Source organism: Protobothrops mucrosquamatus, unplaced genomic scaffold, assembly GCF_001527695.2.
Source record: "Protobothrops mucrosquamatus isolate PMUCROS unplaced genomic scaffold, P.Mucros_1.0 scaffold1131, whole genome shotgun sequence".
Taxonomy (NCBI): domain Eukaryota; kingdom Metazoa; phylum Chordata; class Lepidosauria; order Squamata; family Viperidae; genus Protobothrops; species Protobothrops mucrosquamatus.
This window is the reverse complement of record NW_015387349.1, coordinates 58,320-85,790: the sequence shown is the minus strand read 5'-3', so window position 1 is coordinate 85,790 and position 27,471 is coordinate 58,320. Positions and strand designations below refer to the sequence as shown.

General features: G+C 45.8%; 1 protein-coding gene across 1 annotated transcript in view; it reads right to left on the bottom strand.

The window, feature by feature from the left end:
- MAP7D1 (MAP7 domain containing 1) overlaps nt 1-27,083 on the bottom strand; it is a 41,524-nt gene extending 14,441 nt beyond the window's left edge. Inside the window, exons 1-9 of the mRNA XM_029284943.1 lie at nt 27,042-27,083; nt 25,650-25,836; nt 25,260-25,262; nt 24,543-24,611; nt 19,563-19,726; nt 17,429-17,543; nt 12,933-13,043; nt 5,797-5,919; nt 1,471-1,473 (exon numbers count right to left, since the gene is read on the bottom strand). Coding sequence (XP_029140776.1) covers nt 1,471-1,473; nt 5,797-5,919; nt 12,933-13,043; nt 17,429-17,543; nt 19,563-19,726; nt 24,543-24,611; nt 25,260-25,262; nt 25,650-25,836; nt 27,042-27,083 — 817 coding nt within the window. The remainder of the gene's footprint in view (nt 1-1,470; nt 1,474-5,796; nt 5,920-12,932; nt 13,044-17,428; nt 17,544-19,562; nt 19,727-24,542; nt 24,612-25,259; nt 25,263-25,649; nt 25,837-27,041) is intronic.
- Between the last annotated feature and the right edge of the window lie 388 nt (nt 27,084-27,471).

Here is a 27,471-nt window from a genome sequence, read left to right as displayed (position 1 = left end):
AAGGCCCTCCCCCTGGGGGTCGCCAGCCGACATTGCTTGGCCGACGGCACCCTGAGGAGGCCCACTCTGTGGGAGCGTACCGGTCTGAGGGAGGGGATCTGCGGCAGAAGGCGGTCTCGGAGATAACCGGGTCCTATGCCATGAAGCGCTTTAAAGGTGGTAACTAACACCTTAAAGCGCACCCGGAAGGCCACTGGCAGCCAATGCAGCTCGCGCAACAGCGGCGTTACATGGGAGCGACTTTTTAAAAAAAGTCAAGGTGGTGGCCGCAACCGAAGCCACCATCTTGATTTTATTGGTCCTTCCTCCCTACGGACACTGTTGGTTGTGTTATCGCTTGACCCCAGCCAACGTATCGGAAGAGCGTTGTCCAGGACTCATAATCTCACAATGGTTACTGGCTACTTGATAGATTAAGTGATGTGTTCAGCTTCACTTAAAACTAGTCAAGAAACCAAGAGTAGCTGATTTACCTCCTTATGCACTGAATGTGTAGCCGGCTTCTCAGTCTCTAACAATTCCTTTGGCTGCCCAAACAAGCTGCTTTAAAGCCAACACTCTCCAGGAGATTAAAGGAACTTTGTCATAGTTACGGAGCAAGCTACATGTTGACATTCTGGGTATGGCTGACAATTCTGCAAATCACGTTGACGCTCAGCTGACATTATAAACCACCTTTGCCTGAAAAACCTTTAGCTTGGTAGATTCTGCCAGAGGAAGTGACTTGCGATAGACACAAATATGAACAATGGGAGGTCGAGTTAGCAAATCCCAGGTGGTTAATCAGGGCCAGGAATACCCCACACCCTAACAGTGGGAAACATTTTTGTTCGAGAGACACCCAGGTCTCCAGCATTTTTTTTTTGAACAAGCTTGTTTTCAGTGGCTCTGGAGAACAGAATCAAAGGGCATTTTAATGCTCCTTACTACGTATGTATCTAGGGAGCTTGAATGCTTCTGTAAGAGAAATGTGGGGTGTATTTTATTTTAATATATTTTATTCTGTGTACCTATATATTTATCTTAATATACAGCTAGTCCTTGACTTAGGATCACGATTGAGCCCATTTCTGTTGCTAAATGAGACATTTGTTAAGTGAGTTTTGCCCCATTTTATGACTTCTTGCTACAGCTTTTAAGTGAATCACTGCAATTGTTAAGGTAGTAACAAGGTTGTTAAGTGGAACCGGCTTCCTCATTAACTTTGCTTGTCAGAAGGTCACATGACCTCAGGACAGTTCAACTGTCATAAATACAAGTCACTTTGCCAAGCATCCGACTTTTGATCCCATGACCATGGCAGTGGTTGTTAAGTGTGAAAAATGGCCATAAGTTGGTTTTTTTCAGTGCTGTTGAAACTTCGAACGCTCATTAAACGAACTGTTGTAAGTCAAGGACTTGCCTGTGTTATTTTTAAAAAGTGGGGTCTGTTTTAATCGATTTTAACGAGTTTGAACAGAAGAGTCAAACCAGCTATCATTTTAACGTTTTACGTTGTTTGTGGGATGGAAAACACAGTCACAACTGAAAACTACCCAGAATCACAGATGTGAGGTGGGTGGCTATATAAGTTGAATACATTGATAAATAAACAAATACAAACATAATTTTAGATTTAAAGGCTGGCTAAATTTGGCTTGGTCACTGCTGGAAATACCTTTCAATCCACTAATCTCAGCATTGTGAAATCACAGATTTGTATTTTATTTTTTTTACCTAAAAAGGTCTTCTTCTTTTTTTAAGGAAAGTTGAAATTTTTCTCTTGGCATCCATCCATACCTATGAGCATAGTGCTGCCTGAATAATCCCACCCCAGGACCGCTCCTAATTCCACATGCATTAACCATCCCTTCCTTTGGCCTTTTCCTAAATCTTGTTCAGATGCTCGGGATATTTTCATCTTCGCTAAGCAACGAGGAAACAAAACAATGGTGGGCAGAAATACTATCTTTAGCAGCAAAGGGACATTAGGGCAGAGAGTAATTGGAGCTTAGCCTCGTGGGATCTGCTTGCATGGGCCAAGTGGTTAAAATTTCCCCTGAATGGAGAGAGAACTCCACAGGGGGGTCAAGATGTTTTCCAGGTTAAACCTCTGGGAAGTGTCATGCAACACATCTGGAAGACATTAGGTGGTGTGCTCTTGTTTTGTAGTGTCCATGGTAGACATCACCATCACTGCAGGGATCAAAGTNGGAGGGCTAAGGCACTCTTTTCTTGGGCATTTTCCCGATCCTTGTCTTTCTTTTCTTTCTTTTTCTGCTGGTGAGAATAGGAGAAGAAAGAGTCATAAAGCAGAACCCACTTTGACGATGGAGAAGCAGTTCTCCAGAGCTGTGGGCCGAATCGGGTCACACTAACATCATCTTCAAAGCAGGAGGTTGTTGAAGCCAGTGCTTCTCAATCTTGGCAGTGTATGAACTTCAACTCCCAGAATTCCCCAGTCCTTTAAGATGGGTGGAAGTCCCCAAATTGCCAGTGTACTGTACCTGTCTGTATAGTCAGTTGCTTAGCAACCGAAAGCTATTTGGTTTTCATCCCTCTCTCCTGGCAACAGCAGAAGCATGTCTGAACATACAAAGCTGGGATGTACGTAGCATTTGGCTATTGGGTGTCTCTCTCCCACCCCCATACTTCAGGTTTGAAATTCAGGTGTCCCTTTCTATCAAAGAGGCCAGGACTCGGGATTAATTTAGGAAGTAGACTATGATTAGTCTGAGAGCCCTGGGAATGAAGAGAATCCTGGAAAAGAGCCACTGAGAAGACCATTTTCATTTTCCATTGGATGAAACGTCTGCAGTTTCCTCAAATTGCTGACCCCCTCAAGGTTGCTACAGTTCTCCTCATCCCAATAGGCAGGTTAAAAATGAGATGTCCCCCATGGCTGGAGTAGGAACGGGACATCAGGTTGGGGAAAGCTGCAGCACTCAAGATCAGGGGGGTCTTCAAACTTGGCCCTTTGATGACTTGTGGACTTCAACTCCCAGAATTCCTCAGCCAGCCCTCAGTTGAAGTCTACAAGTCATCAAAGGGCCAAGTTTGAAGACCCCTGCTCAAGACCATCCCAACTGCTAGTCTCTGTTACTCCTAACAGGAGAGAGGAAACGTTGATGGGAATATAGATGTGAGCCTAAAGCAGCGTTTCTCAAACTTGGCAACGTTAAGAATTCTGGGAGTTGAAGTCCACAAGTCATCAAAGGGCCAACTTTGAAGACCCCTGCTCAAGACCATAAGGAGAACCAGCCCAACTGCTAGTCTCTATTACTTCTAACAGGAGAGAGGAAACTTTGATGGGAATATACATGTGAACCTAAAGTAGCGTTTCTCAAACTTGGCAACTTTTAAGAATTCTGGGAGTGGCATCCTAGGAGATTTGAGAAACACAGATCTAAAGAGTGGGGATGGTTAAAAAAAAATCATAGCAACTTACAGGAGAGGACTGTGGCTTATTCCGGGGCGTTACATCAGGGCTGCTGGTTGCCGGACGCCGTCGCTCTGCGCAACGGTGCACACGCTGGTTTTTGCAGGGGCTTACAGGGCTGGCAGAAGCCGAGCGGGGGCACACGGGTACTGTTGGCAGTCAATGAAAAGAGAAGGTCTGAATCTTTTCTAGGGTTGTTTCACAATACAGGTAATCCTCCATTTACAACTTTGAGCAACCGTTCCAAGTGACGACGTCACTGAATAAAGTGACTTGCGGCTGTTTTTCACACTCACGGCTGTTGCAGCATCCCCGTGGTCACATGATCAAAATTCAGATGCTCGGCAACTGGCATGTGTTTATGACAGTTGCAGTGTCCCCAGGGTCATGTGATCAGGTTTGACATTTATCAATAAAATTTTAGCTTATACATATCTTAATATTCAGCCTTCATAAACAATCCACATGGTATTAATTTTTACCCAATTTTTAGTTTCTCATCAATATTCCAGTTTAACCTTTGATATTTATAATTTTCAAGCCTTAGGTAAACCAAGATTTCCCTTATCTCAATTCATAACAAAATCTAATATCCAAAATACACATTTTAGTCCTTATTTTCAACTAATTTCCAAGTATTTTAAATGGTAAGTCAAGGACTACCTGTATTCAGTCTGGGAATAAAACTGGAATTCTGATTCTACAGTACTTAAAAGGTAGCCTACCATAATAATGTAGCACTTTCTACTTCTATTGGAACTGTAGCACCCAGAATTCCTCCCCCCAGCACGGGCGCTAGTCACTGGGAATTGCAGTCCCAGCACTCTGAAAGCCAGCAAAGTTTATAGAGTGGCTATATCAGTGGTGGCGAACCTATGGCACGGGTGCCAGAGGTGGCACTCAGAGCCCTCTCTGTGGACACACACACCGTCGCTCCAGCCCCACCTCCTCCCACAGCCCCCTCCTCACCAGCAGCCCCCCCTGGAGGAGAGTTGCCCCCGGGCACAGCCCATATGAAGCAGCGTAGCCAAGGACATGGTAGCCAGGCAGTGGGGACAAGACTCCGCCCTTGCACCCCATTGCACACAGATGATGCTACGGGGCATGGGTGGAGGGCGTGGCCACCATGGCGCTGCTGGGCTGCCTGGGTGATCTGTGGCGGGCCGTGGAGATGGTGGGTGGTCCAGCGGGCAGGGCGGAACGGGGACGGGGGTGGGGAGGCGGTTTTGGGGCACTCGGTCTCTAAAAGGTTCGCCATCACTGGGCTACATCATTCCTGCCATATGCTAAGTTGGGCTCTTCAAAGCCAGCCTTTTCAACCTGTTGTCTTCCTACTAGGTGTCAACCCTACTCATCCTTCCCAGACAGTTGTTGTCTGTCCTTGATGGGATGAAGGACGCTGGAGTTGATCACACTTGAAGGACAGGCCATCGGTAAAGCAACAGCAATGCAGGTAATCCTCAACTCACAACCATTTATTTAGTGACCGTTTGAAGTTACAACGGCACTGGGAAAAGCGATTTATGACCGTTTTCACCCTTACAACTGTTGCAGCATCCCCATGGTCATGTGATCAAAATTTGGGATGCTTGGCGACCTTCTGACAAGCAAAATCAATGGGGTAAGCTGGATTTGCTTAATAACTGTAGTGACTTGTTTAATGACCATGGCAAAGAAGATTGCAGAACTGACCACAATTCAAGCAACTGCACTGCTTATCAGCCGAAGTTCCAGTCTCAATTGTGGTTGCAAGTCAACAACTGCCTGTGTTCAAATCATGCCCATTCTTTCATGTTACTGAACGTATCCACAAAACAAGCTTCACCATGCTGGGAAAGCAATCCAATTTCTCATTTTTGTCCACCTAACCCAAAGGCCTGCATTCACACAAGAGCCTGAACCAGAAGACTAAGCCAAGATGAAATCTAATCAAGTTTTTGCAAACAGGATGAATGCAAGACCTAGGCTTGTTGTTAACTTGAGATAAGCTATCGAACTAAAGATAACCCTCCCAAAATTCTCAATTTATTGTTAAAATAGACTCTTCCTAAAATCGTGAGCAAAATTTCAGAGTGTGGAATTTAGGGAAGCACAGGACACAAGGGCTAGCCTCGTGGCTTTGTGTTAGCCATGGCTTACTCAATCAGCCAAACATGGCATGCTAAGCCATAAACCCTGGTTCACAAATGTAACGGCCGACTTCACGGAACACAAGCTAAAACTAATAAATCAACCCCAGGATGCAACGGCAGTGTTTGCCTGATGCAATTGCAAACCTGTCATTATTTTGGCCTCATCGTGGCTTGCTTGGGATGCTGGTGAACCCACCACGCCCTCCTCTCGATAACATTTTAGCCCCTTCAGGTCATTCTGCTTACCCTGCTCCTTGCCATTGCCGGCCAGCGTCACAGCGCTTCTGCTGCGGGCCAAGAAGGCGAGAGTCGGGGTCATCAGCCGGTCCACGATGCTGCTCTCCCAAGCACTAAGTTGAAGACTACGATCTGGGGAAGGAACAACCAAAGCTTTTGGTTAATCTGGTAGGCTCAGTTCCATCCTGGACCAACCTTCCAGCACCTGAAGTTGCAACGTTGGATTTCTGGTCTGCAGAGTGTGTGCAACGAGACTAACTTTCCAAGCCCCATTTTCCTCAAAATTGGTAGCTATTACTATCTCTATGTCAACGCTGCAAATACTGTATATTCTTGCTTTGACAATATGCAGAACTGTCTGGTATTTTTATAGTTAAATCAGGCAACAGGGAAAGGGGAGAATATAAGGAAAGCCCGGGAAAAAGGAACCGGAAGTGAATCACATCTTCCAAGTTAATTGGAAGATGTGTATCATGACCCCAAAATAGGGGAGGGAAAAATGCCTGGAGTGTTATGTGCAACGGAAGAGAAAATCAGATCTTAGCATTCCACCATGCCGTTCTGACATCTCTGTAACCTTAATAAAGGCTTTTAGGAGGAAAAAGAAATGCCTGAAAGTTCTTTTAAGTGTTTCGTTAATCAGACACATGACACACTACAGTTGTGCTTCGAGCACCAAAGCACTTCCAGGTTGAAAGGATTAGCTGGTGACATCACCACTGCCCGGAAGATGCCCAGTTAGGGGCTTTTTTCATGTTCTCAAAGTGGTACCCGTCTACCTACTCGCAGTTGCTCACTTTCAAACTGCTGGGTCAACAGGAGCTGGAGCAAGTGATGGGAGCTCACCCGTCACGCAGCACCAACCGGGTCTCAAACACTGCCAATCGTCAGACCAGCATCCTAAACACATGAGCCACCATGCTCCCCAACTTGTAGCTCAGGTGCCACAATGAGATTCCAGTTAGTCGAACCAGGTGTGGAAGGTAGGACTACGCAAAGGAACCAGGTTTAAGGAGGTAGAAGAGAAAAGTCGTTGCGCCCGTTGGGACAGGAAATATTGATTATAGGTAGTCCTCAACTTACAACCACAACCGAGCCCCAAGTTTTCATCGCTAAGCAAGACAGTAGTTAAGTGAGTTTTGCCCCAGTTGTTACGTCAATCGCTGCAGTTGTTAAGTCAGTCATTCAATCATGAAGCAAATCTGGCTTCACCCATTGATTTTGCTTGTCAAAAGCTGGCTGGGAAGGTTACAGATGATGATCACTTGACCCCGGGACAGTGCAACCATCATAAATACATGCCAGTTGCCATGGGCCCGAATTCTGATCATGGGACCCATGGGGATGCTGCAAGGGTCATGAGTGTGAAAACCAATCATAAGTATTCCATTCTAACTAATGGACTTGTTAGTCTTACGTCTTCCCTTTCCTCCTGCAGCTGAAGTCAACCTACTAATCCTCTCTATGGCCCATGCTGGCTGGGGGATTCTGGGAGTTGAGGTCCACCCATCTTAAAAGTTGGTGAATTGAGAAACACTGCCCTAAAGCAGATATCAGACAATCAAGTTTTACAGACACAAATCTGTTAAAAGATTTGTCGGGGTGAGGTGGGGGTGGAGATATTAGGTTCAGATCATCATTAATCCTGGAACTCAATGGCTAAAGCTACCCAGCCTGTACTGGCCAATGGGTGGTTTTTGAGAGCTCAGCTCTCAGCATTTTGTCTGCACAAGACCATCGACAATACGGATGTTGGAGAACCCAGTCCTCATGTTTTGTTCAACTAGCTTTGGTGCGTGTCGTGGCTGACTCGCCACGCACCTCTGCTCACAAACAGACAACAGAAACAGAGAAACAGGGAGGGGGAACGGAAAGTATTGGAACGTAAAGGAGGTTTGGGAGAGAATTGAGGGTTTCAAGTGGCCCAGGACAGTCCCAACACCCCAAATCAAACGTTGAGAAAACTCCAAGCTGCTCACGAAGGCAGTTGATTGGTGGACAATGAACAGTGGGGAAATCCAGGGGAAAGGGGGAACTTTACCTATGCTGGTTTTCGCACGAAAACTTTAGAACTGGCGGTGCCTATGTGGAATTATCAGCAAAGTTATACTCTTGCTAAAATAATGTCCCTGAAGTTTCTTTTGCTGCATTTACCAAGGGGACGGTTGACAGTGCAGAGGCGGCTCTGGAGGGAGAGACTTTTAAAAAAAGTCAAGATGGTGGCCGCAACCGAAGCCACCATCTTGATTTTATTGGTCCTTCCTCCCTATGGACACTGTTGGTTGTGTTATTGCTTGACCCCAGCCAACGTATCGGAAGAGCGTTGTCCAGGACTCATAATCTCACAATGGTTACTGGCTACTTGATAGATTAAGTGATGTATTCAGCTTCACTTAAAACTAGTCAAGAAACCAAGAGTAGCTGATTTACCTCCTTATGCACTGAATGTGTAGCCGGCTTCTCAGTCTCTAATAATTCCTTTGGCTGCCCAAACAAGCTGCTTTAAAGCCAACACCCTCCAGGAGATTAAAGGAACTTTGTCATAGTTACGTAGCTTAGTTACGGAGCAAGCTACATGTTGACATTCTGGGTATGGCTGACAATTCTGCAAATCACGTTGACGCTCAGCTGACATTATAAACCACCTTTGCCTGAAAAACCTTTAGCTTGGTAGATTCTGCCAGAGGAAGTGACTTGCGATAGACACAAATATGAACAATGGGAAGTCGAGTTAGCAAATCCCAGGTGGTTAATCAGGGCCAGGAATACCCCACACCCTAACAGCGGGAAACATTTTTGTTCAAGAGACACCCAGGTCTCCAGCATTTTTTTTTTGAACAAGCTTGTTTTCAGTGGCTCTGGAGAATAGAATCAAAGGGCATTTTAATGCTCCTTACTACGTATGTATCTGTAAGAGAAATGTGGGGTGTATTTTATTTTAATATATTTTATTCTGTCTACCTATATATTTATCTTAATATACAGCTAGTCCTTGACTTAGGATCACGATTGAGCCCAACATTTCTGTTGCTAAATGAGACATTTGATAAGTGAGTTTTGCCCCATTTTATGACTTCTTGCTACAGCTTTTAAGTGAATCACTGCAATTGTTAAGGTAGTAACAAGGTTGTTAAGTGGGACCGGCTTCCTCATTAACTTTGCTTGTCAGAAGGTCACATGACCTCAGGACATTTCAACCGTCATAAATACGAGTCACTTTGCCAAGCGTCCGACTTTTGATCCCATGACCATGGCAGTGGTTGTTAAGTGTGAAAAATGGCCATAAGTTGTTTTTTTTCAGTGCTGTTGAAACTTCGAACGCTCAGTAAACGAACTGTTGTAAGTCAAGGACTTGCCTGTATTTTATTTTAAAAAAGTGGGGTCTGTTTTAATTGATTTTAACGAGTTTGAACAGAAGAGTCAAACCAGCTATCATTTTAACGTTTTTCGTTGTTTGTGGGATGGAAAACACAGTCACAACTGAAAACTCACCCAGAATCACAGATGTGAGGTGGGTGGCTATATAAGTTGAATAAATTGATAAATAAACAAATACAAACATAATTTTAGATTTAAAGGCTGGCTAAATTTGGCTTGGTCACTGCTGGAAATACCTTTCAATCCACTAATCTCAGCATTCTGAAATCACAGATTTGTATTTTATTTTTTTTACCTAAAAAGGTCTTCTTCTTTTTTTAAGGAAAGTTGAAATTTTTCTCTTGGCATCCATCCATACCTATGAGCATAGTGCTGCCTGAATAATCCCACCCCAGGACCGCTCCTAATTCCACATGCATTAACCATCCCTTCCTTTGGCCTTTTCCTAAATCTTGTTCAGATGCTCGGGATATTTTCATCTTCGCTAAGCAACGAGGAAACAAAACAATGGTGGGCAGAAATACTATCTTTAGCAGCAAAGGGACATTAGGGCAGAGAGTAATTGGAGCTCAGCCTCGTGGGATCTGCTTGCATGGGCCAAGTGGTTAAAATTTCCCCTGAATGGAGAGAGAACTCCACAGGGGGGTCAAGATGTTTTCCAGGTTAAACCTCTGGGAAGTGTCATGCAACACATCTGGAAGACATTAGGTGGTGTGCTCTTGTTTTGTAGTGTCCATGGTAGACATCACCATCACTGCAGGGATCAAAGTAAACCTGGCTTATTAATATCCCACCCAATTTATAGTTTAGATCTTGGGGAAGTTCCATCTTACTATTTCACAGCGCCTTTAGCGTTTCGGCTGAGACCCATTGCAAAGAGCTGCTCCAGAAACATACAACTAGGAGGAGAAAAGTCATTGCAAAAGGCCCTATAGTTTGGCACCAACTAGGCCACTTTGGTCTAGTAGTTAAGGCAGCAGAGTAGACGTCAGGAGGCTGCGTGTTCTAGTAGGGCCTTAGGTATGAAAGTCAGATGAGTGACTTTGGGTCAGTCACTATTTCTCAGACCAACACACCTCACAGGGTGTTCGTTAGTTATAAAAATAATAAAGGCAGGATATGGGTTGTGGTGGCGCAGTGGTTAGAATGCAGTATTGCAGGCTAACTCTGCTCACTGCCAGGAGTTCGATCTTGATGTGGGGGCTCAAGGCTGACTCAGCTTTCCATCCTTCCAAGATCAGTCAATTGGATCAGACTCAGATTATTGGGGGCACTATGCTGAAATTATAAATTGTCCAGAGAGGGCTGTAAAACACTATGAAGAAGCATATAAGTCTAAATGACGTATGAATTAACAAGCAAACAAACAAATAAACAAATAATGGTTCAGATACTGAACAGGGATTCACATTTCTGCCAGCTTAACCCCCCCCCCATGTGACCCAACGGACAGAGTGAGGGAGAAATAATATCTGCTCGTTGAAAAGGATCACTGGGATCTCTGATAGAAAAGCATTTTGAGCATTTGAGAATTGCAGTACGGGCGAAGAGGTTGAAACTACGAAACTGCTGTCCCCCAAACTAATAAGGATGTCGGCCATTTTAGCTTTTTGAGGTACTTCTATAACTGCCTGGTTTGGCCCAGCAACCAAGCAGGACAGGTACAGACTTCAACGGATAGTTAGGACAGAGGAAAAAGCAGTTGCAACCAGCCTGCCTTCCATCATTGAGGACCTGTAATAGGGCATGAACCAGAAAGAGGGCTGAGAAAATATATATAGACCCTTCACATCCTTGGCATGTTTCAACTCCTTCCCTCAGGACGCCGCTATAGGGCATTGTACGCCAAAACGAACCAGACACAGAGACAGTCATCTGTTTGCATGTTGAGCTTTGCATTCAGTTCTTTTTGTTTGTTAAAAAACAAACTTTGAAGAGCTGGCATAGAAAAAAAAAAGCAGGCCACAAATAAATTGCAACGAACACATCAACAAACGGACCTGGGATGGCTCTATGACAATTCGCAACAGCCCACTCGCTGCTGAGACAACTTGCCATGGAACAACTCACTGTGGGACAAGAGTTACACTAATATCAAAGAAATGATGGAATAGAATCAGGAAAGAAAGGATGCAAAAGGGGGGACAGAATGGAGTGTGAATGACAAAAATTAAAATATATTTTTTTCATTTATTTTGAATAGTTACATTGAATTGTTAAATTGTCCTGTGGTGAGTTGGCCGGGGCGAACTGTCCCATTCCGACCTGGGACAGAGGACTGAGAGACCCAAAAAAAAAAAGAAAAAAAAAAAGCACAACAAACACACTCGCTTTAAGAGAAAGATCTGAGTTACGCCCACGGTTGTCAAATTGGAAACTAACCAAGGAGAGAAGCAACCTAGAACGAAAGAGAAACTTCCTGACAGTTAGAACAACTAACCAGTGGAACAACCTGCCTCCAGAAGCGGTGAATGCTCCAACACTGGAAGTTTTTTTAAAAAGAGACCGGACAGCCATTTGTCTGAAATGGTATAGGGTTTCCTGCCTGAGCAGGGGGTTGGACTAGATGACCTCCAAGGTCCCTGGGCGGTGCAAGGATGTTCTGCCCCCAATCTCTTAACTTTCTACTGAGCCCCATCTTCCGTCTGCTAAAATTTCATCCTAAATTGTAGGATTTCTCAACCCTGGAAACTTTTAAGATGTGTAGACTTCAATTCTCCAGATCTCTCTGCCAGCAACTCGTGTAGTTGAAATCCACACATCTTAAAATTGCTAAGGTTAAGAAACATTGCTCTATTGGCTGGGTTCATGCTTCTTTTGGTAACCATAAGACCTAGGCCAGGGGTGTCAAACTGCCGGCCCGTGGGCCGGACGTGTCACGCGGAAGCCGCGCCCATCCCATTGCCGGCAATGGCAAAACAGTCCCGATACGTTGCGCGACGTCACAAGTTTGACATGTCTGACCTAGGCCCTTGAATCTTTTAAAAATGCTGAACGCTGCATCCTGCATTAACGTGTTTGTCTAAAACAGTGTTTCTCAATCTCAGCAATTTGAGGTGATGGCTTCAATTCCCAGAATTCTCCAGGCACTATGGCTTGCTAGGGAATTCTGGGAGCTGAAGGCCACACATCTTCACGACCCAGAGATTGAAAAACATTGGTCTAAAACAGTGGTGGCGAACTTATGGCACGGGTGCCAGAGGCGGCACTCAAAGCTCTCTCTGTGGGCACCTGCGCTGTCACCCCAGTCCTAGGCCTTCAGCTGGGTTTTATAAAACCTTTTCGCTTTAGGCCTCCATCGTCGTGTGCAAAAAAAAAAAGGTTCAATCAATCAGTCAATTTCAACTTCTCGCAGGAAAAAAAAAATCTTGCAAAGTTGGAATTGATTGATTGAACTTTTTAGTCCCACCCAGTCTGCCGTTACCACTGCAGCCACGCTCACCCAATTGGCCACACCCAGCCAATGGGCCACACCCACCCGGCACTCGACGATGCATAAGTGGGTTTTGGGCTGTAGTTTGGGCACTCGGTCTCTAAAAGGTTCGCCATCACTAGTCTAAAACATATACTAAAAGGCCTCTCTTTCTCTTCCTTCCTTCCTTCCTTCCTTCCTTCCTTCCTTCCTTCCTTCCTTCTTTCCTCCCTCTTATCAGTTTACCCCTGTCACCTAGTTCCAGGGCTATTGATAGGATGGGTTTAAAATTGGGCCCCGCTTCTTCCCATCCCTCGCCATGACACAGCTGCGTGTCCCCAGGGGGGTCTCTTACTTCTACTGGGTGAGTTCCAGAGAGTGGCAGAAGATTTGGAGAGGCGCTTGTTGATTATAGAGTCCACATGTTTGGGGAGATTTACAGCAGAGAGTGAGCACCTGCTTGCACCTACAGAGGGAAAAGACACACAGGTGTTAAGGGCAGCGGGGTGGGGTGGGAGGATCTGGTGGGCGTGCGAGCATGCAGCAGCGGGGATCATGCAGTGAATGCCATGAGTTGCAAAGGAGACCCCTGGGAAAAGCTATTAAGGTGCCTCGTTTCGGAGCTGCCTGCAGGAACAGGAAACCATACAAACACCTTTTAATGTGCTGATTGGCAGCCTTGTGTATTCTACTCCAGCGCAGGCTCCCGCTGATGTCAGAGGCCTAAGTGAGCTTGGCAAAAGGCAAATTAGCACACGTGGTGGCACAGTGGCTGTCGGCAGGGCTATGCCCTTCCCAGAGGCCCACTGGCCGAAGGTCTGATTTGGAGATTTTTCCCTTCTGCAGCCAAACAACAGCAGGAGGTGACTATATCATCCACAGCTCCTTCTGGTTACAAGCTGACTTGCACCCGGGTCCCACCCAGCTGAGAGAAGCTGAGAGTCCCACAAAAAGCATGCAATATAGATGACAGCCTTCATAGAAGATGTTAAATATCCGGTTCTTGGGCACACTTACAACATGTTTACACTGCCAAAAGCTGAGCAAGACATAGAAGGAACCATCCAGCAAACAGATCCCCTTTTAGAGACACAAAGGGCCTGGGTTGACAGCAAAGCAGCTTTGTTAGACCAACGTGAGGGCGGGGTGAGTTTCCACAGGACAAAACTGAAAGCATTTTGAGTCTTTATTTATAGGACATAATCAGGATTTGAAACAAACCCTGGCTTTTTATTCCAGGGCCACAACAAAGAAGTGGGGCGGTAGTCTATCCTCAGCACGATCTCTGCAAGCCAACGTTTTGGAAAAATGACCAAGTAGGTGATTTTTTGATTCTTTTTTTTTAGCATTCTTAAAATTTCCAAAGTAAACAGTTGTTGTGCTTCGCTAACACACCTAACGTGATGGTTCCAGACTTAACTAGATCAGTCATTCGCACAACGTGAAAGGCTTAGCTAGTTTTAAGCTCGTTAGGGCTTTTTTGTGACTTTATGTGTTCTGTGATTCCAGCTCATTTCTGATTCAAAGTATTAAAACAATCCAGGAGATATGATGGCTCCGTCACCTGGTTAAGTGTGTTTTGTGAACAAGGCCAAACAAAACATGCCTTTGAACTTGCTTTTTCTTGTTTCATATGGCAATGCAAACATACAATAATGAATTGGACAATTTTTCTGCACATTGGGTCACTGGTAGCATTCTGTACGGGTCTCTATCTGTATTCTAGGATGAAAAACAAGGGCTGATGTGGAATTCTTGTGGCCCAAAAACCACAGTTTTGTCTAAATCCAAAGCAAAATTCCTACACCCAAAACTAATTCAGAGTAATAGCTGCCAATACTGATGGAAGATTTGTAATAGAATCACAGGATTTGTCTCTGCAAAAAAACAGACTAATTGCAGATATTTATTTGAAGGTCATACATCCTACTTCTATTTTGCAATAAATAAAATCCAGCAGAGAATTCAGCAGAGACAAAATGTTGTTCGACATTATTTACTTATTAACGAACCACTCGCTCTGAAGAGTGACTCGAAAGAGCCTTACGGCTAGTCCTCATTTCGCAACTGCCTTGTTTAACAACCGTTTGCAATTACAACAAGATGAAAAAATAACTTAGCGACTTAAGCTTCGCACTTATGACCTCTGCGGGCCTGCGAAGCAAAGAAAACAACTTTGTAAGGAGTTAAGATTGTAAAACCGTGTCATTCCACTTAACAACTGCTTTGCTTAACAACCTAGTTATCTACCCTGTTTGCGGTTGCTAAACGAAGATGAGATCAAAAACCCACCGGATTCGCCACTCGCTTCCCAACAAGATTCCAACTACCCATACATTGGCCAACAGATCTTCCTCAAAAAGCTTTTGAAAGTATATCTGAAGTGCTGTGAACATCTGAAATGTTTGTTTGTATCATGATCAGCAGCAATTTCCAATCAGTTCAGACATTTAAAGTTAAAGAGGAGCATCTCAGAATTGTAAATAATAATAGCCTGGTTGCTTATGGAGAATTATTAATCGCCACAGGTGACCAGGAAGTTGCCACCAAATCAGTTATGCTTGCTGTTCTGTTACAGGTAGTCCTTGAGTTATGACTGTAATAAAGCTTGCTCATAAAATACAAGCATTTTTTGGGGGGGTGGCTGCCGCAGTTATTCAGTAAATCAATGATTCACTATAGCAGGGGTCCCCAACCCTTGGGCTGTGACCCACTAACGGGCCTTGGCTTTTTCAAAACCGGGCCGTAGGAGAGATGGGCAAGCACGCGTGTGTGAAGATAGACAGTCAGATAACCTTTATTGTCATTTTTTTAATGTGGGCCCAACGGCACCCATTAAAAATGAAATATAGTTGCTTGCTCTCAAGGTGTACACATACATAACGCACATTTAAACATACTATATACAACGTATGTATAGACCTACACCCTTGATTATAAGTAACACATATATATTAATCACTGTTCGTCTTGAATACATAACGGAAGGAGGAAGCTTGAGAGTTCACAAGGTTAATGCTGTATGGAACAAAACTATGGCTGAATCTGGATGTTCTGCTTCGGATACCACGGAGCCCCCTCCTCCCGGAAGGTAACAAGGAAAACGGGTCTAGCGGCGGGCATGAGCGGAGGGTGCTTGTGTTCGCATGAGCGGAACTTTGCACACAAGTGCAAGGGCTCTCCGCTTGCATGAGTGGAACTTTGCACACGAGCATAAGCACCCTCTACTCAAGTGTGAAGCTCCAATTGTGCGAGTGGAGGGCACATGTGCTTGCCACGCACACAAATGGAGCTGTGCGTACGAACGTGTGCCTGCCATTCTCTCCCTCTCTCTCACACACACACACACACACCACATCGGATCACCAACCTGGAAAGGTTGGGGACTGCTGCACTATAGGCATTGTTTTGCTGAAAACTAGAAGTGCTGGTTTTCAGAAAAAACTGTCATAAAATGGAGTCACGTGTTTGTGGGGTTTTTGTAAATGACCGTAAATGTAGCCATGTGGCCAAGCACCCGAAGTGTGGTCACATGATCATGGGGTGGGTCAGAAGGTTGGATCCAGGTTGTAAATCCCCTTTTCCAGATTGGTCAAAAGTCAAGGACTACTTGTACTTGTCTTTTTGAAGCCCTTCCAGAGCATTTCTGTGTTGTCATCCTGCATCCTGCATTACACATTTCTCTCTCCAATCACTGGAGTTTATGATCATATAACCCTCTCCGCTGCTAGGGCAGCATGCTGCCTTGGGGAATTCTGGGAGTTGAAGTCCACATGTCTTAAAGTGCTGCAGGATCACCCCCCCCAAAACGCTTCCTAACCCCACCAAAACAGGAAATCCTGGCCCCGTTCACACACATGGCTATGTCCACTTGGCATCATGCATGTCTGCAGCATTTGTACATGGCCAAAGTGTGGAGTGTGGCACCTGCCATTCTCACCCTTCAGTTTCCCACCCTCCAGTCCATTCCTGCCCAAAGACTCTTGGGCAGGGGACAATTTCCAGGTACAGAACATGCTCAGGTCTTGGGTAAGCTGCATCTATGGCTCAGCTCCTTTCTGCCTGGGTCCCAATGTGCCCGCAGGGTGGAAACTGCCAACCAATGAGGAGAAAGATGGGTGAAGCCCTGAGCAGCACAAGGCATAGAAGAGAAGAAGCAGTGTGGGAACTTAAAGGTACCGAGTGGTCAAAAGTCCACCGAAAACGGACAAAGGACCCCAGTGAAGCTGCAAGGAAATGGCGTGCTGTACTATATGCAGAGGAAAGAAAGAAAGGAAGGAAGGAAGGAAGGAAGGAAGGAAGGAAGGAAGGAAGGAAGGAAAGAAAAAGACAGAAAGACAAAGACAAAGACAAAAAAAGAAAGGAAAGAAAGAAAAGAAAGAAAGAAAGAAAGAAAGAAAGAAAGAAAGAAAGAAAGAAAGAAAGAAAAAGACAAAGACAAAAAAGAAAGGAAAGAAAGAAAGAGAAAGAAAGAAAGAAATAGAAAGAAAATAGGTAGAGGGAGGAAGGAAGGAAAGAAGGAAGGAAGGAAAGAAAGAAAAAAAGAAAGAAGGAAAGAAAGAAAGAAAGAAAGAAAAGACAGAAAGACAAAGACAAAAAAAGAAAGAAAAGAAAGAAAGAAAGAAAGAAAATAGGTAGAGGGAGGAAGGAAGGAAAGAAGGAAGGAAGGAACTGCCTTATAATTTCAAGCTATAAACTAGGGTGCATAAGCCCCTCCTCATCCGAGCACATGCGCGTGCAAAAATGCCCAGCCGTGCAAAAGCATCAACCCCGCCTCCCCACCAGGCCCGTTGTGCGTGCCGTTCCCCATCTGACAGCCGTGTCCCCAAGCTAAGCAGGGCCTCCACTCACCCTCCTTGTGAACTGGGGAGCCCTGGTGCAGCGCCCCAGCCCACGACCATCGCTGCTGCCGGATTTCAGCCCAGGTTTTCTTCACTGAGCGCTGGATGGCAGCTTCGTAGAGCTCCTGATCACAAAGGGGGAAAAGGGGGGAAGGTTAGTTCTCCATTTTTGTTCGCCAGTCGTGCAGCGCCGGGATGCGCTTGCAGAAACAACGAAGCTGAGCGGTTTGGTCAGGAAAAAACAACGATAAAAAGACTTTTTTTTTAAAAAAAGAACAGAAATCCTTAAAGATAGCTCTTGACTTACAACCAAAATTAGGACTAGAACTTTGGTCACTAAACAGGGCGCTTGTTTTAGTGAGTCCTGCCCGATTTTTACAATATTTTTTGCTATAACTTGTTAAGCAAATGCAACTTCCCCCTTGACTTTCCTTATTGGAAACCGGCTGGGAAAGGGAGAAATGGCGATCCCATGAGCCCCAAGATGCGGCAACCGTCATAAACAGCTGGCATTCCACCAGCTATTCCAGAGAAGGAAATCCTCTTTTGTTATTGGGAACCAGCCATTGCCACTTCCTTATTGATTCTGCCCGAGCCACCATCCCAAAGAACACAAGGTGCTTAACCCTCGGATGAGAGACCACAAGGAGTTCCGTGGGTGAAACTGGGACCATTTAAAAGAGGTTCCCTTCAATTAAATGCTGCCTTCTTGCAGGACAGAACAAAGAGTCTGGATTTTGATCACGTGACCCTAGGGATGCTGCAAGAGTTGTTGCGTGTGAGGACCAGTTTTTAGGCACTTTTTTTCCCAGCTCTGTCATAACTTCAAACAGTCACTAAAGGAACAGTTGTAAGTCAAGGACTGCCTGCCTAAATGACTTTCGACTGAAAAAAGAACAAGTGAACTTATTGTGGCATTTGGATATTAAAAATGAGATTAAGGCAGGGGTAGGCAACCTTGGCACTTTTATGACTCGTGGACTTCAACTCCCAGAATTCCTCAGCCAGCATGGCTCAGCTTGGAAACCTCTCCTTTTCCCCTCAGCATGGCTGTCTCAGGAATTCTGGGAGTTGAAGTCCACGAGTCATAAAAGAGCCAAGGTTGCCTACCTCTGGACTAAGGGGTCGGAGCAAAGTTTAACGTGCCCGTTCCTCAGTAAAAATGACAAAAGGTGCAATTGTGTGGGTGGGTTTTTCCCTCCAATTTCTTTCTTGTTTCTCCATCTCTTATTTTCTTCGCTCTTGCTTGTTTTGTGCAGTCCTTGATTTACAACCATTCGTTGAGTGACTGTTTACAGATACAACAGCACGGGGAAAAAGTAACGTATGGCTTTTTCACTTTTCATACGTTTTTCGTACGTATAACCCTTGCGGCATCCCCACGATCACATGACCAAATCATGTGATCCCTCAATGTGACCTGGCGACAAGCAAAGTCAAGGGGGAAAGCCTTACAACCCTGTTTACAGATAGTCCTCAGTTTACAACCACAACCGGCCCCCAAATTTCTGTTGTTAAGCGAGACCTTTGCTAAGTGAGTTTTGCCCCACTTTACAACTGCAGCTGTTAAGTTACTAACACGGTTGTTTAGTGAATCTGGCTTCCCCATGGACTTTGCTCGTCAGAAGGTCACAAAAGGGGGTCACACGACCCCGGGGCACCGCAACCGTCATAAGTACGAGTCAGTGGCCAAGCGTCTGAATTTCAGTCATGTGACCCTGGGGATGCTGCAAAGGTCCGAATTGTGAAAAACGGCCATCAGGCACATTTTTCAGTGCCGTTGTAACTTGAAACAGTCACTAAACGAACCGTGGTAAGTTGAGGACTACCTGTAGTAACAACTGCAGCGACTCATTTAACAGCTGTGGCAAGGAAAGTCCTAAAACGGGGCAAAACCCATTTAACAACTTGGCCACAGAAATGTTGGACTTAGTTTTTGTCGTAAATCAAGGACCACCTGTATTTCCTCCCTTGAAACGTTTCTCATAAAACCGGGAAAGACATCGTGGAGGGAACAAGACACCTTTGCTCCTGGTCCCTTTTGGGACAACGTAGCCGTGGAGTAAGCCAACGTTGGTGACCCACAGCTTGCCTGGCTGTTTAATTCCTCTTTGACCCCCCCCCCCAGAACTTCTCCAACTGACCTTGTTCCTCTCCACCTTTTGGCGCTGGCGTTCTTCCAGGGCGGCTCGCCGCTTCTCGGCTCGCACTCGCTGCTCCTCCAGCCGCCTCCGTCTCTCTTCCAGCTGTTTTTCCCTCAACATGCGGGCCTTCTCTTCCTTCTCCAACCACACTGCCCGTTTGGCAGCTGTTCAAGGGTGTGCCAAGAGAGAAAAAGAAAGAGCGAGAGGTTTAGATACAGGCAATGCCTCCTGCCCTGGACACCTCCAGACTCACTCCTGGAGCATCTTAACTTATGGTGAAATGTGGGGCTTTTTCATTTTTTTAAGGGCCAGCTGGATGAAGCCCACCCTGCAAGAGCTGTAAAAGGCATCTCAGCCAGCTTTAGCACTGATGATGTTACCTACTTGGGTAATGAAACGTCTGCAGGAAAACAACGAGGCACAGAGAGCACCAAGGATCCCACACCTTTAATTTACAGCACTCTTTCTTAGTCTTTTTTTTTCTTTCTTTCAGGAGCCTGTCCATTTTCAACATTACGTGTTTGTTTAGAGGGATTGGGTTGATCAGTATTTATTTTATTAAAAATTAAAATTGATGCGCGTGCTGATTTTGAGGACCCCGAAAGAGTCTAGAGGGAGGGAGAGAGGGAGGGAAGGAAGGAAGGAAAGAGAAATAAGAGGGAGGAAAGAAAGAAAAAAGAAAGAGGGAGGGAAGGAAGGAAGGAAGGAAAAGAAGGAAGAAAAGAGAAAGGGAGGGAAGGAGGGAAGGAAGGAGAAAGAAGAGGGAGGAAAGAAAGAAAAAAGAAAGGGAAGGAAGGAAGGAAAAGAAGGAAGAAAAGAAAGGGAGGGAAAGAAGGAAGGAGAAAGAAGAGGGAGGAAAGAAAGAAAAAAGAAAGAGGGAAGGAAGGAAGGAAGGAAAAGGAAGAAAAGAGGGAGGGAAGAGAGGAGAAAGAAGAGGGAGGAAAGAAAAGAAAGGGAAGGAAGGAAGGAAGGAAGGAGGAAAAGAAGGAAGAAAAGAGAAAGAAAGAAAGAAAGAAAGAAAGAAAGAAAGAAAGAAAGAAAGAAAGAAAGAAAGAAAGAAAGAAAGAAAGAAAGAAAGAGGCAAGGAGGGAGGAATAAGTGAGGAGAGAGGGAGGGGGTGGAAATCAATGGAGCAAGTGTTGCAGCAGCTTCATCCCCAACTTCAGGAGTGACCTGCACAGCTGGCAACAGCTGCTGAGGCAGAAGCAAGAGCAGAGGGAGGTGAGATGCCGCAAAGGCTGAACACAAAAGAAATGGGAAGCTAAACTGAAAAGCACATTCAGGCCAGACAATTGGGGAAGGAGAGTGGAAAGAGGGGCAGAGGGTGAACTGCCACTGCTGCGAGGGAAGAGCGGGGAGGCTGGAGGCTGGAGGGGGCTGCTGGAGCAGAAAAGACCACCCTGCCCAATACAAGGCCACAGACCCGCAACAGTTGGAGAAAAGGAGCCTCCTTAGCCGAGAAGTGACCTGCAGAAGGGATCTTCCCAGACCCACAGAGCAACAGAGAGGGCCATGCGCGTCCGGCCCCTCCGTAATGTCCTTTTTAGCCTGACAGAAGGGTAAGCCGTCCCGTGAAGAATTAATCACATTTCAACCAGGTTGAATTTCAATTTCCTGAGCTCCCATTCTCTCCCATTCTTTGTCCCATTCCCTTTTGGAATGCACTCTGGGGGGGTGGGGGGGAGAGAGACACAGGCTTGCTAGACAGTTGAGGGTTCCCCAGCATTGGGCTAATGATGGGAATCATAGTCCAATATACTTAGAAGACATTGGGAAGGAAGGAAGGAAGGAAGGAAGGAAGGAAGGAAGGAAGGAAGGAAGGAAGGAAATGTGAAAGAGAATCAAAAGGGAAGGAAGGAAAAGTGAAAGGCAGCTAATGATGGGAATTGTAGTCCAATATACTTAGAAGACATTGGGAAGGAAGGAAGGAAGGAAGGAAGGAAGGAAGGAAGGAAGGAAGGAAGGAAGGAAGGAAATGTGAAAGAGAATCAAAAGGGAAGGAAGGAAAAGTGAAAGGCAGCTAATGATGGGAATTGTAGTCCAATATACTTAGAAGACATTGGGAAGGAAGGAAGGAAGGAAGGAAGGAAAATATGAAAGAGAATCAAAAGGGGAGGAAAAGTGAAAGGTAGCTAATGATGGGAATTGTAGTCCAATATATCTATAAGATATTGGAAATGGATGGAAAGAAGGAAATATGAAAGAGAGAATCAAAAGGGAAGGAATGAAAAGTGAAAGACAGCTAATGATGGGAATTGTAATCCAATATATCTATAAGACAGGGGTCTCCAACCCCCGGTCTGTGGACCAGTACTGGGCTGCAGCATGCCAGCAACCGATCCGTACAAACAAGCAAAGCCCCGTCTGCGGGATGCAGGCAGCACACAAAACCACGCACCCTCTGGTCCGCGGAAAAACCTCTCTCCACGTAACCGGTCCCTGGTGCCCAAAAAATTCACCAAGCATGAACATGGCACCTGAATTGATTCCAAGGGCCTCTCTCAAGAATAACGGATCCCACTTAGGCTAGATTTATACAAGACTGCCAACTTTGAACAAAAATGGATGTTCTCGCTTTAAACTGAAAATATACAAGATTTCCCCTGATTTCTGTGGATGCTGAAAGGTTCCAAAGTTTTTGATATGGATCTCCGGGGGGAGTGTGTGTGTGTGTGTGTGTGTGTGAGAGAGAGAGAGAGAGAGAGAGAGAGAGAGAGAGAGAGGGAGAGGGAGGGAGGGAGGGAGGGAGGGAGAAATTTATTTGGGCTTCTCTAAGAATTTTGTTTTGGATTGATCTGAATTATCCAACTCCTAAATCAGGGGTGATTATTTATAGTGTACCCTCTCCTTGGGCCAATTTACGTTGCCAAGTGTGTCCTTTTTCTCATTCTCTGTTTAATTCAGAACCCCTTGCCTGACTGATTAGAAATTCAGAATATATCCCATAGAGCAGGAAGGGAAAGAGCATAAGATTTTATTACACACTGGTTTTGTTTTGTAGCTGGTTCAGCAATCAATATTCCTATTTATTAATACATGAATTGGGAATGGATATTGGACGCGAAATTTACCTGGATACCGAGCAAATTGGATTATCCTATCTATCATATTGATTGAATGGAATTTACAAGGTTTTTGAACCAATTTTGTCAGCAAGGGTATCTTGCAAGCTTGCAGGTTTCTAAAGCGCAATTATCTGTTCACAAAGATGAGTTTACTTTTCCATCATTTGAGATTTATTGCTAGGCAGTCTCTCAGTAACTGTTTAACTTGAAAGGTATTATTTGGCCCCAGTGCAATCTTGGGTGGTTTTGAGAGATGTTATTTATGCAGGGATCTATTTCAAGACCCGTTTTTAATGCTTCAAAAATATATAGAAAATATTGGATCACAGATAACCGAATATGTCTCAACCTTAGCGACTTTTAAGCTGTCTGGACTCCCAGAAGCCCAGGCATCTTACGGTTGAGACAAACTGATTTGATCCATGAAAAACATACACTGGGGAGTTTAAAAATAGTGTCTAAATCTGAGTATAAACTAAGCATCTCTTAACAACCAATTCTGAGGAATCCAATTTCTGAATTTTTGCAGCATTAAAATTGAATATGATTTACTTCAGAGTATATTCAATTTAAGGATGTATCATCTAGTTTATCTGGGCCAGCTGCTTCTGAACCTGCCTGTCCAGGAACCCTTCTGTATAAGACAGGGGTCTTCAAACTGGGCCCTTTTATGACTTGTGGACTTCAACTCCCAGAATTCCTCAGCCAGGCGTGCCTGGCTGAGGAATTCTGGGAGTTGAAGTCCACAAATCATAAAAGGGCCCAATTTGAAGGCCCCTGATGTAGAAGAAAGCTGATGGGATTGGTATTATATTTTACTTGATTTTATATGTTAAAGAGTTTGATGTAATGGGTTTTTGGGAGCTCTATCCCCATTTTTTCTTTTGGAATCTATCAAAACATCGTGAATGATGGAGTGAGGGGGATGAGAACTAACTAAATTCTTCTACAATTCTGACAGGAAAATGTTACACTTGATTGGCAGCAATGGGTTGTTGTTATGTTTAATTGTCAACAATACTAGAATTCATCTTTCTTTCTTTCTTTTTTTTTAGAAAGGGGAAAGGAAGAAAACAATCAAGTAAGTGATAAGTTTAAATTTGGGGATTCACAGGGAAATAAAGGTCCCCAAATCCTTTTCCTCACTTAACATATTCTGTATAAATTCAGTCATTTGGAGGTGCTTTCTCACATTCATTCTCCTGTCGGGGGAAGAATGAAAGGACATTTTGTTCACAATCACAAACACTAAGTTTGGCCAAGAATACAACAAAAAGAAAAACATGTTAGTCTTGATTTCCCCCCCCCCCGGTACAATTGGGCTTAGTCTTGAAGGGAACAAGGGCAGAATTTCCTGAATCTGGAGTCTCCTTAATTGTCATTGGATGACAATTCCCATCATCCCCATCCTCTGTGTAGAGGGCCAGGCAAGAAAGGAACCTAGTCAGATCACCTAGAGAACACCAGGTTGAAAAAGAAAGTGAAATAACTAGACCAGGGGTAGGCAACCTTGACTCTTTTATGACTCGTGGACTTCAACTCCCAGAATTCCTGAGCCAGCACAGCTGGCTCAGGAATTCTGGGAGTTGAAGTCCACGAGTCATAAAAGAGCCAAGGTTGCCTACCCCTGAACTAGACCATAAATCAGGAGTTGAAGGCCTGACATGGCTCAATGAGATGACTCCAAAAGTCATCTAAATGCATTGGATGGCAGATCCCATCATCCCCATCCTCTGCGTGGAGGGCTGAGCAAGATAGGAACCTGGTCAAATCACCTAGAAAACACCAGGTTGAAAAACAAAAGGTGAAATAACCAGACTGTCAATCTGAATTTGAAAGCCTGACATGGCTCAATGAGATGACCCCCCACCACCACAAAGCCTGTGGTACAGATGTTAGATGGCCTCTTCCTTACCCAGATGTTTGGCTCGTTCTTCACGACGCTCCCGAGCCATCCTGTGTCTTGCCTGGGCCTTTTGAGAATCTGGATGAAAGAGAATCCAAAGGCATCAGAACAATGAAGGGAAAGTCGGATGGATTGCGAAGACGATGAACTTATAGTTAGGGCTAAATTAACTTCTTTGCTTCTAAAGGAAACAGCACAGGTCGTCCTTGACTTACGACGACAACCGAGCCCAAAATTTATGTTGCTAAGCAAGGCAGCTGTTAAGCGGGTTTTGCCCCTTCATTGCCCCAAATTCTTAAGTGAATCCCTGCAGTTGTTAAATTAGTAACAGGGTTGTTAATTGAATCTGCTCCCCCATTGATTTTGCTTGTCAAGGGGGAATCACATGACTCCCCAGGACTCTGCAACCGTCATAAAGATGAGTCGGTTGCCAGGTGTGGCCAGGCGGAATGCTGCAGCGTTTGTGTGACAAATGGTCACCAGTCACTTTTTGCAGTGCCCTTGTAACTTTGACCGGTCACTAAACCAAGCATGGTAAGTCAAGGACTATCTGTATGGATATTTATGGCTGATTGGACCTACAGACCTTTGGCACAAAATGGAAAGAAAATGCTATGATTTGTGGGCAACAGCATCCCAGGCACCCACTAGATCAGTGATGGCGAACCTTTTAGAGACTGAGTGTCCAAAACCCGCCCCCTGCCCCCGCTCCGCCTCCTGTCCTACCTGCTCCACCCCCTGCCCCGCCCACCCACAGGGCCACGCACCGCCTCCATGGCCCGCCGTAGCAGATTGCCCAGGTAGCCCTGCAGCGCCCAGGCAGCCACGCCCACCGCCCACACCCCGCAGCATCATCTGCACCTATGGAGCGCAAGGGCAGAGTCTTGTCCCTGCTACCTGGCTATGTCCTTGACTGCGCTGCTCCGTGCAGACTGCGCCCGGGGGCGACTCTCCTCCAGGGGGGCTGCTGGTGAGGAGGGGGAGGTGGGGCTGGGACGGCAGTGCGCGTGCCCACAGAGAGGGCTCCAAGTCCCGCCTCTGGCATGCGTGCCACAGGTTCGCCACCACTGCCCTAGATCCCCTCTGTAAGTTGGTTCCACCTACAAAAACACCTACCTTGTTTTGTCCTGGCAGTGCCTGAACCTTGGACAGGGGGAGGCTGCTCGCTCTTGGGGGGCAGGCGGGTACTGCCACGCGTCTCCTCTGTTTGAGGCGGACTCGGGGCTCCGATGGGTGGGGGGCGATCACTCTTAGGAGGCAAGGTCTCTGCTTCTGGAAGTGGGGCAGCAGGCAGGGGGCTGGGCTGGCGAGTCCGGAGGGCAGAACGTGCTTCCGAGACAGGTGTGGTGGGGGTCTTGGCACCAGCAAGTTCATTTGGGGCTGGCAGTGTCGTGGCTGCAGCTGGCAGAGACGGGACCGCTGGATGGAGGGCTGGGGGGGTCTGGAGGCCGGACTGAGCCTCTGCCTTCCCCCCCAAGGGCGCCGTCTGTTCATTGCGAGGCGCTGGCATCACTTCTGACGGGGTCCAGGCTGAAAGACAGACATTGGCTGGCTCAAATCTCACTCAGCTGCTGATACGATCAAAAGTTACAAGCGCTGTTTTAGAAGGAAACAACAAGCAAAGGGTTTTCCCTGGATGAAAGACCCCGAGGAAAGCCTCATGCTGTGGATTAGACTAGAACAGTGTGTTTCAACTTGGCAACTTTAAGATGGGTGGATTACAACATCCAGAATTTTCCCGCTTGCTATTTTTCGGTTTTTGGTTTTTCTAGTTTCTGTTTTCCCCCCTCTAGTAATTTCTTAGGATTGATTCATTTTGTTCCCCTGTTCCACGAGGGCTTCCTGAACTGCGAATGATCCCAACTTCCCCAGAAGCTCCCCCCATTTCTTTCCTTCCAAGGCACCCCCAGAATACCTAGATTGAGCAAAGAGAGCATAGCTGACTAGAGAATTCTGGGAGTTGAAGTCCACCCATCTTAAAGCTGCCAAAGTTGGGAAACAATGGACCGGGAAGTCAAAAAACAGCCCCCAAAGAGGAAGGGCTAAACCATTTCCTCAACACTATGAAGAAAGCCTCATGAACAGCCTTTACTGTGGATACCCGAGACCACCAATCAAACATTGCCCAAGCTGCCCATAAAAGCCTCCATTTGCCCCCAGGCCCCAGAAGCATGGCATAATCAAACCAAGCTGCCAAAGATCACCCCCCCCCCCATGGCTTGGATGCAGGTGCCATCTTTAGGGGCAAAGCCATCCAAACTTTGAACTGGTCTGTCAAACATCATCTGATCTAAGACAGGTGTGAGTTTTCTAGTTTCTATTTTTCCGCTCTAGTCGTTTCGTAGGACCGATTCATCTCGTTCCCCATTGCACAAAGGCTTCCTGAGCTGTTAGTGACCCCCAACTCTCCCAGAAAGCCCCCCCCCATTCCTTTCCTTTCAAGGCACACCCAAAACCCATAGATTAAGGAGAGAGAGAGAGAGATGGAATCACTAGTTTTGCTGATACCCACATCCGTAATTCTTCACTATCCTTGATTCCCGTAGACATGCTTGCACAAACACACAGACAGACACGCAAGCACATCACTCCCTCACAGCAGCAGCAGCAGAGCCTTTTCAGACAACAATGAAGTAATGCATGAAGAATGTCCAGCAGAGATGCAGAGAAGCCCAGAGAACAAGGCTGCAAATGTTGGTTCTGCCAAGGGAGGGAGGGCGTTGAGCTTCTACGGAAGGAAGGCAGACCAGAGAGAGTCAGAGCCAGCCAGCCGGGCGTGGGGGAGAGGAGAGAGCCGGATCAGACAGCAGAGCAACCGTGGGAAAAATCTCCTGGGCGGGCTGGCTGGCCTCAAAAAACCAGGCCTGCTTTTTCTACACTGACCACCCACCCTTTACCTCTTGATTTCAGACAACTGCCCTTTGCGCTGGTGTAAATT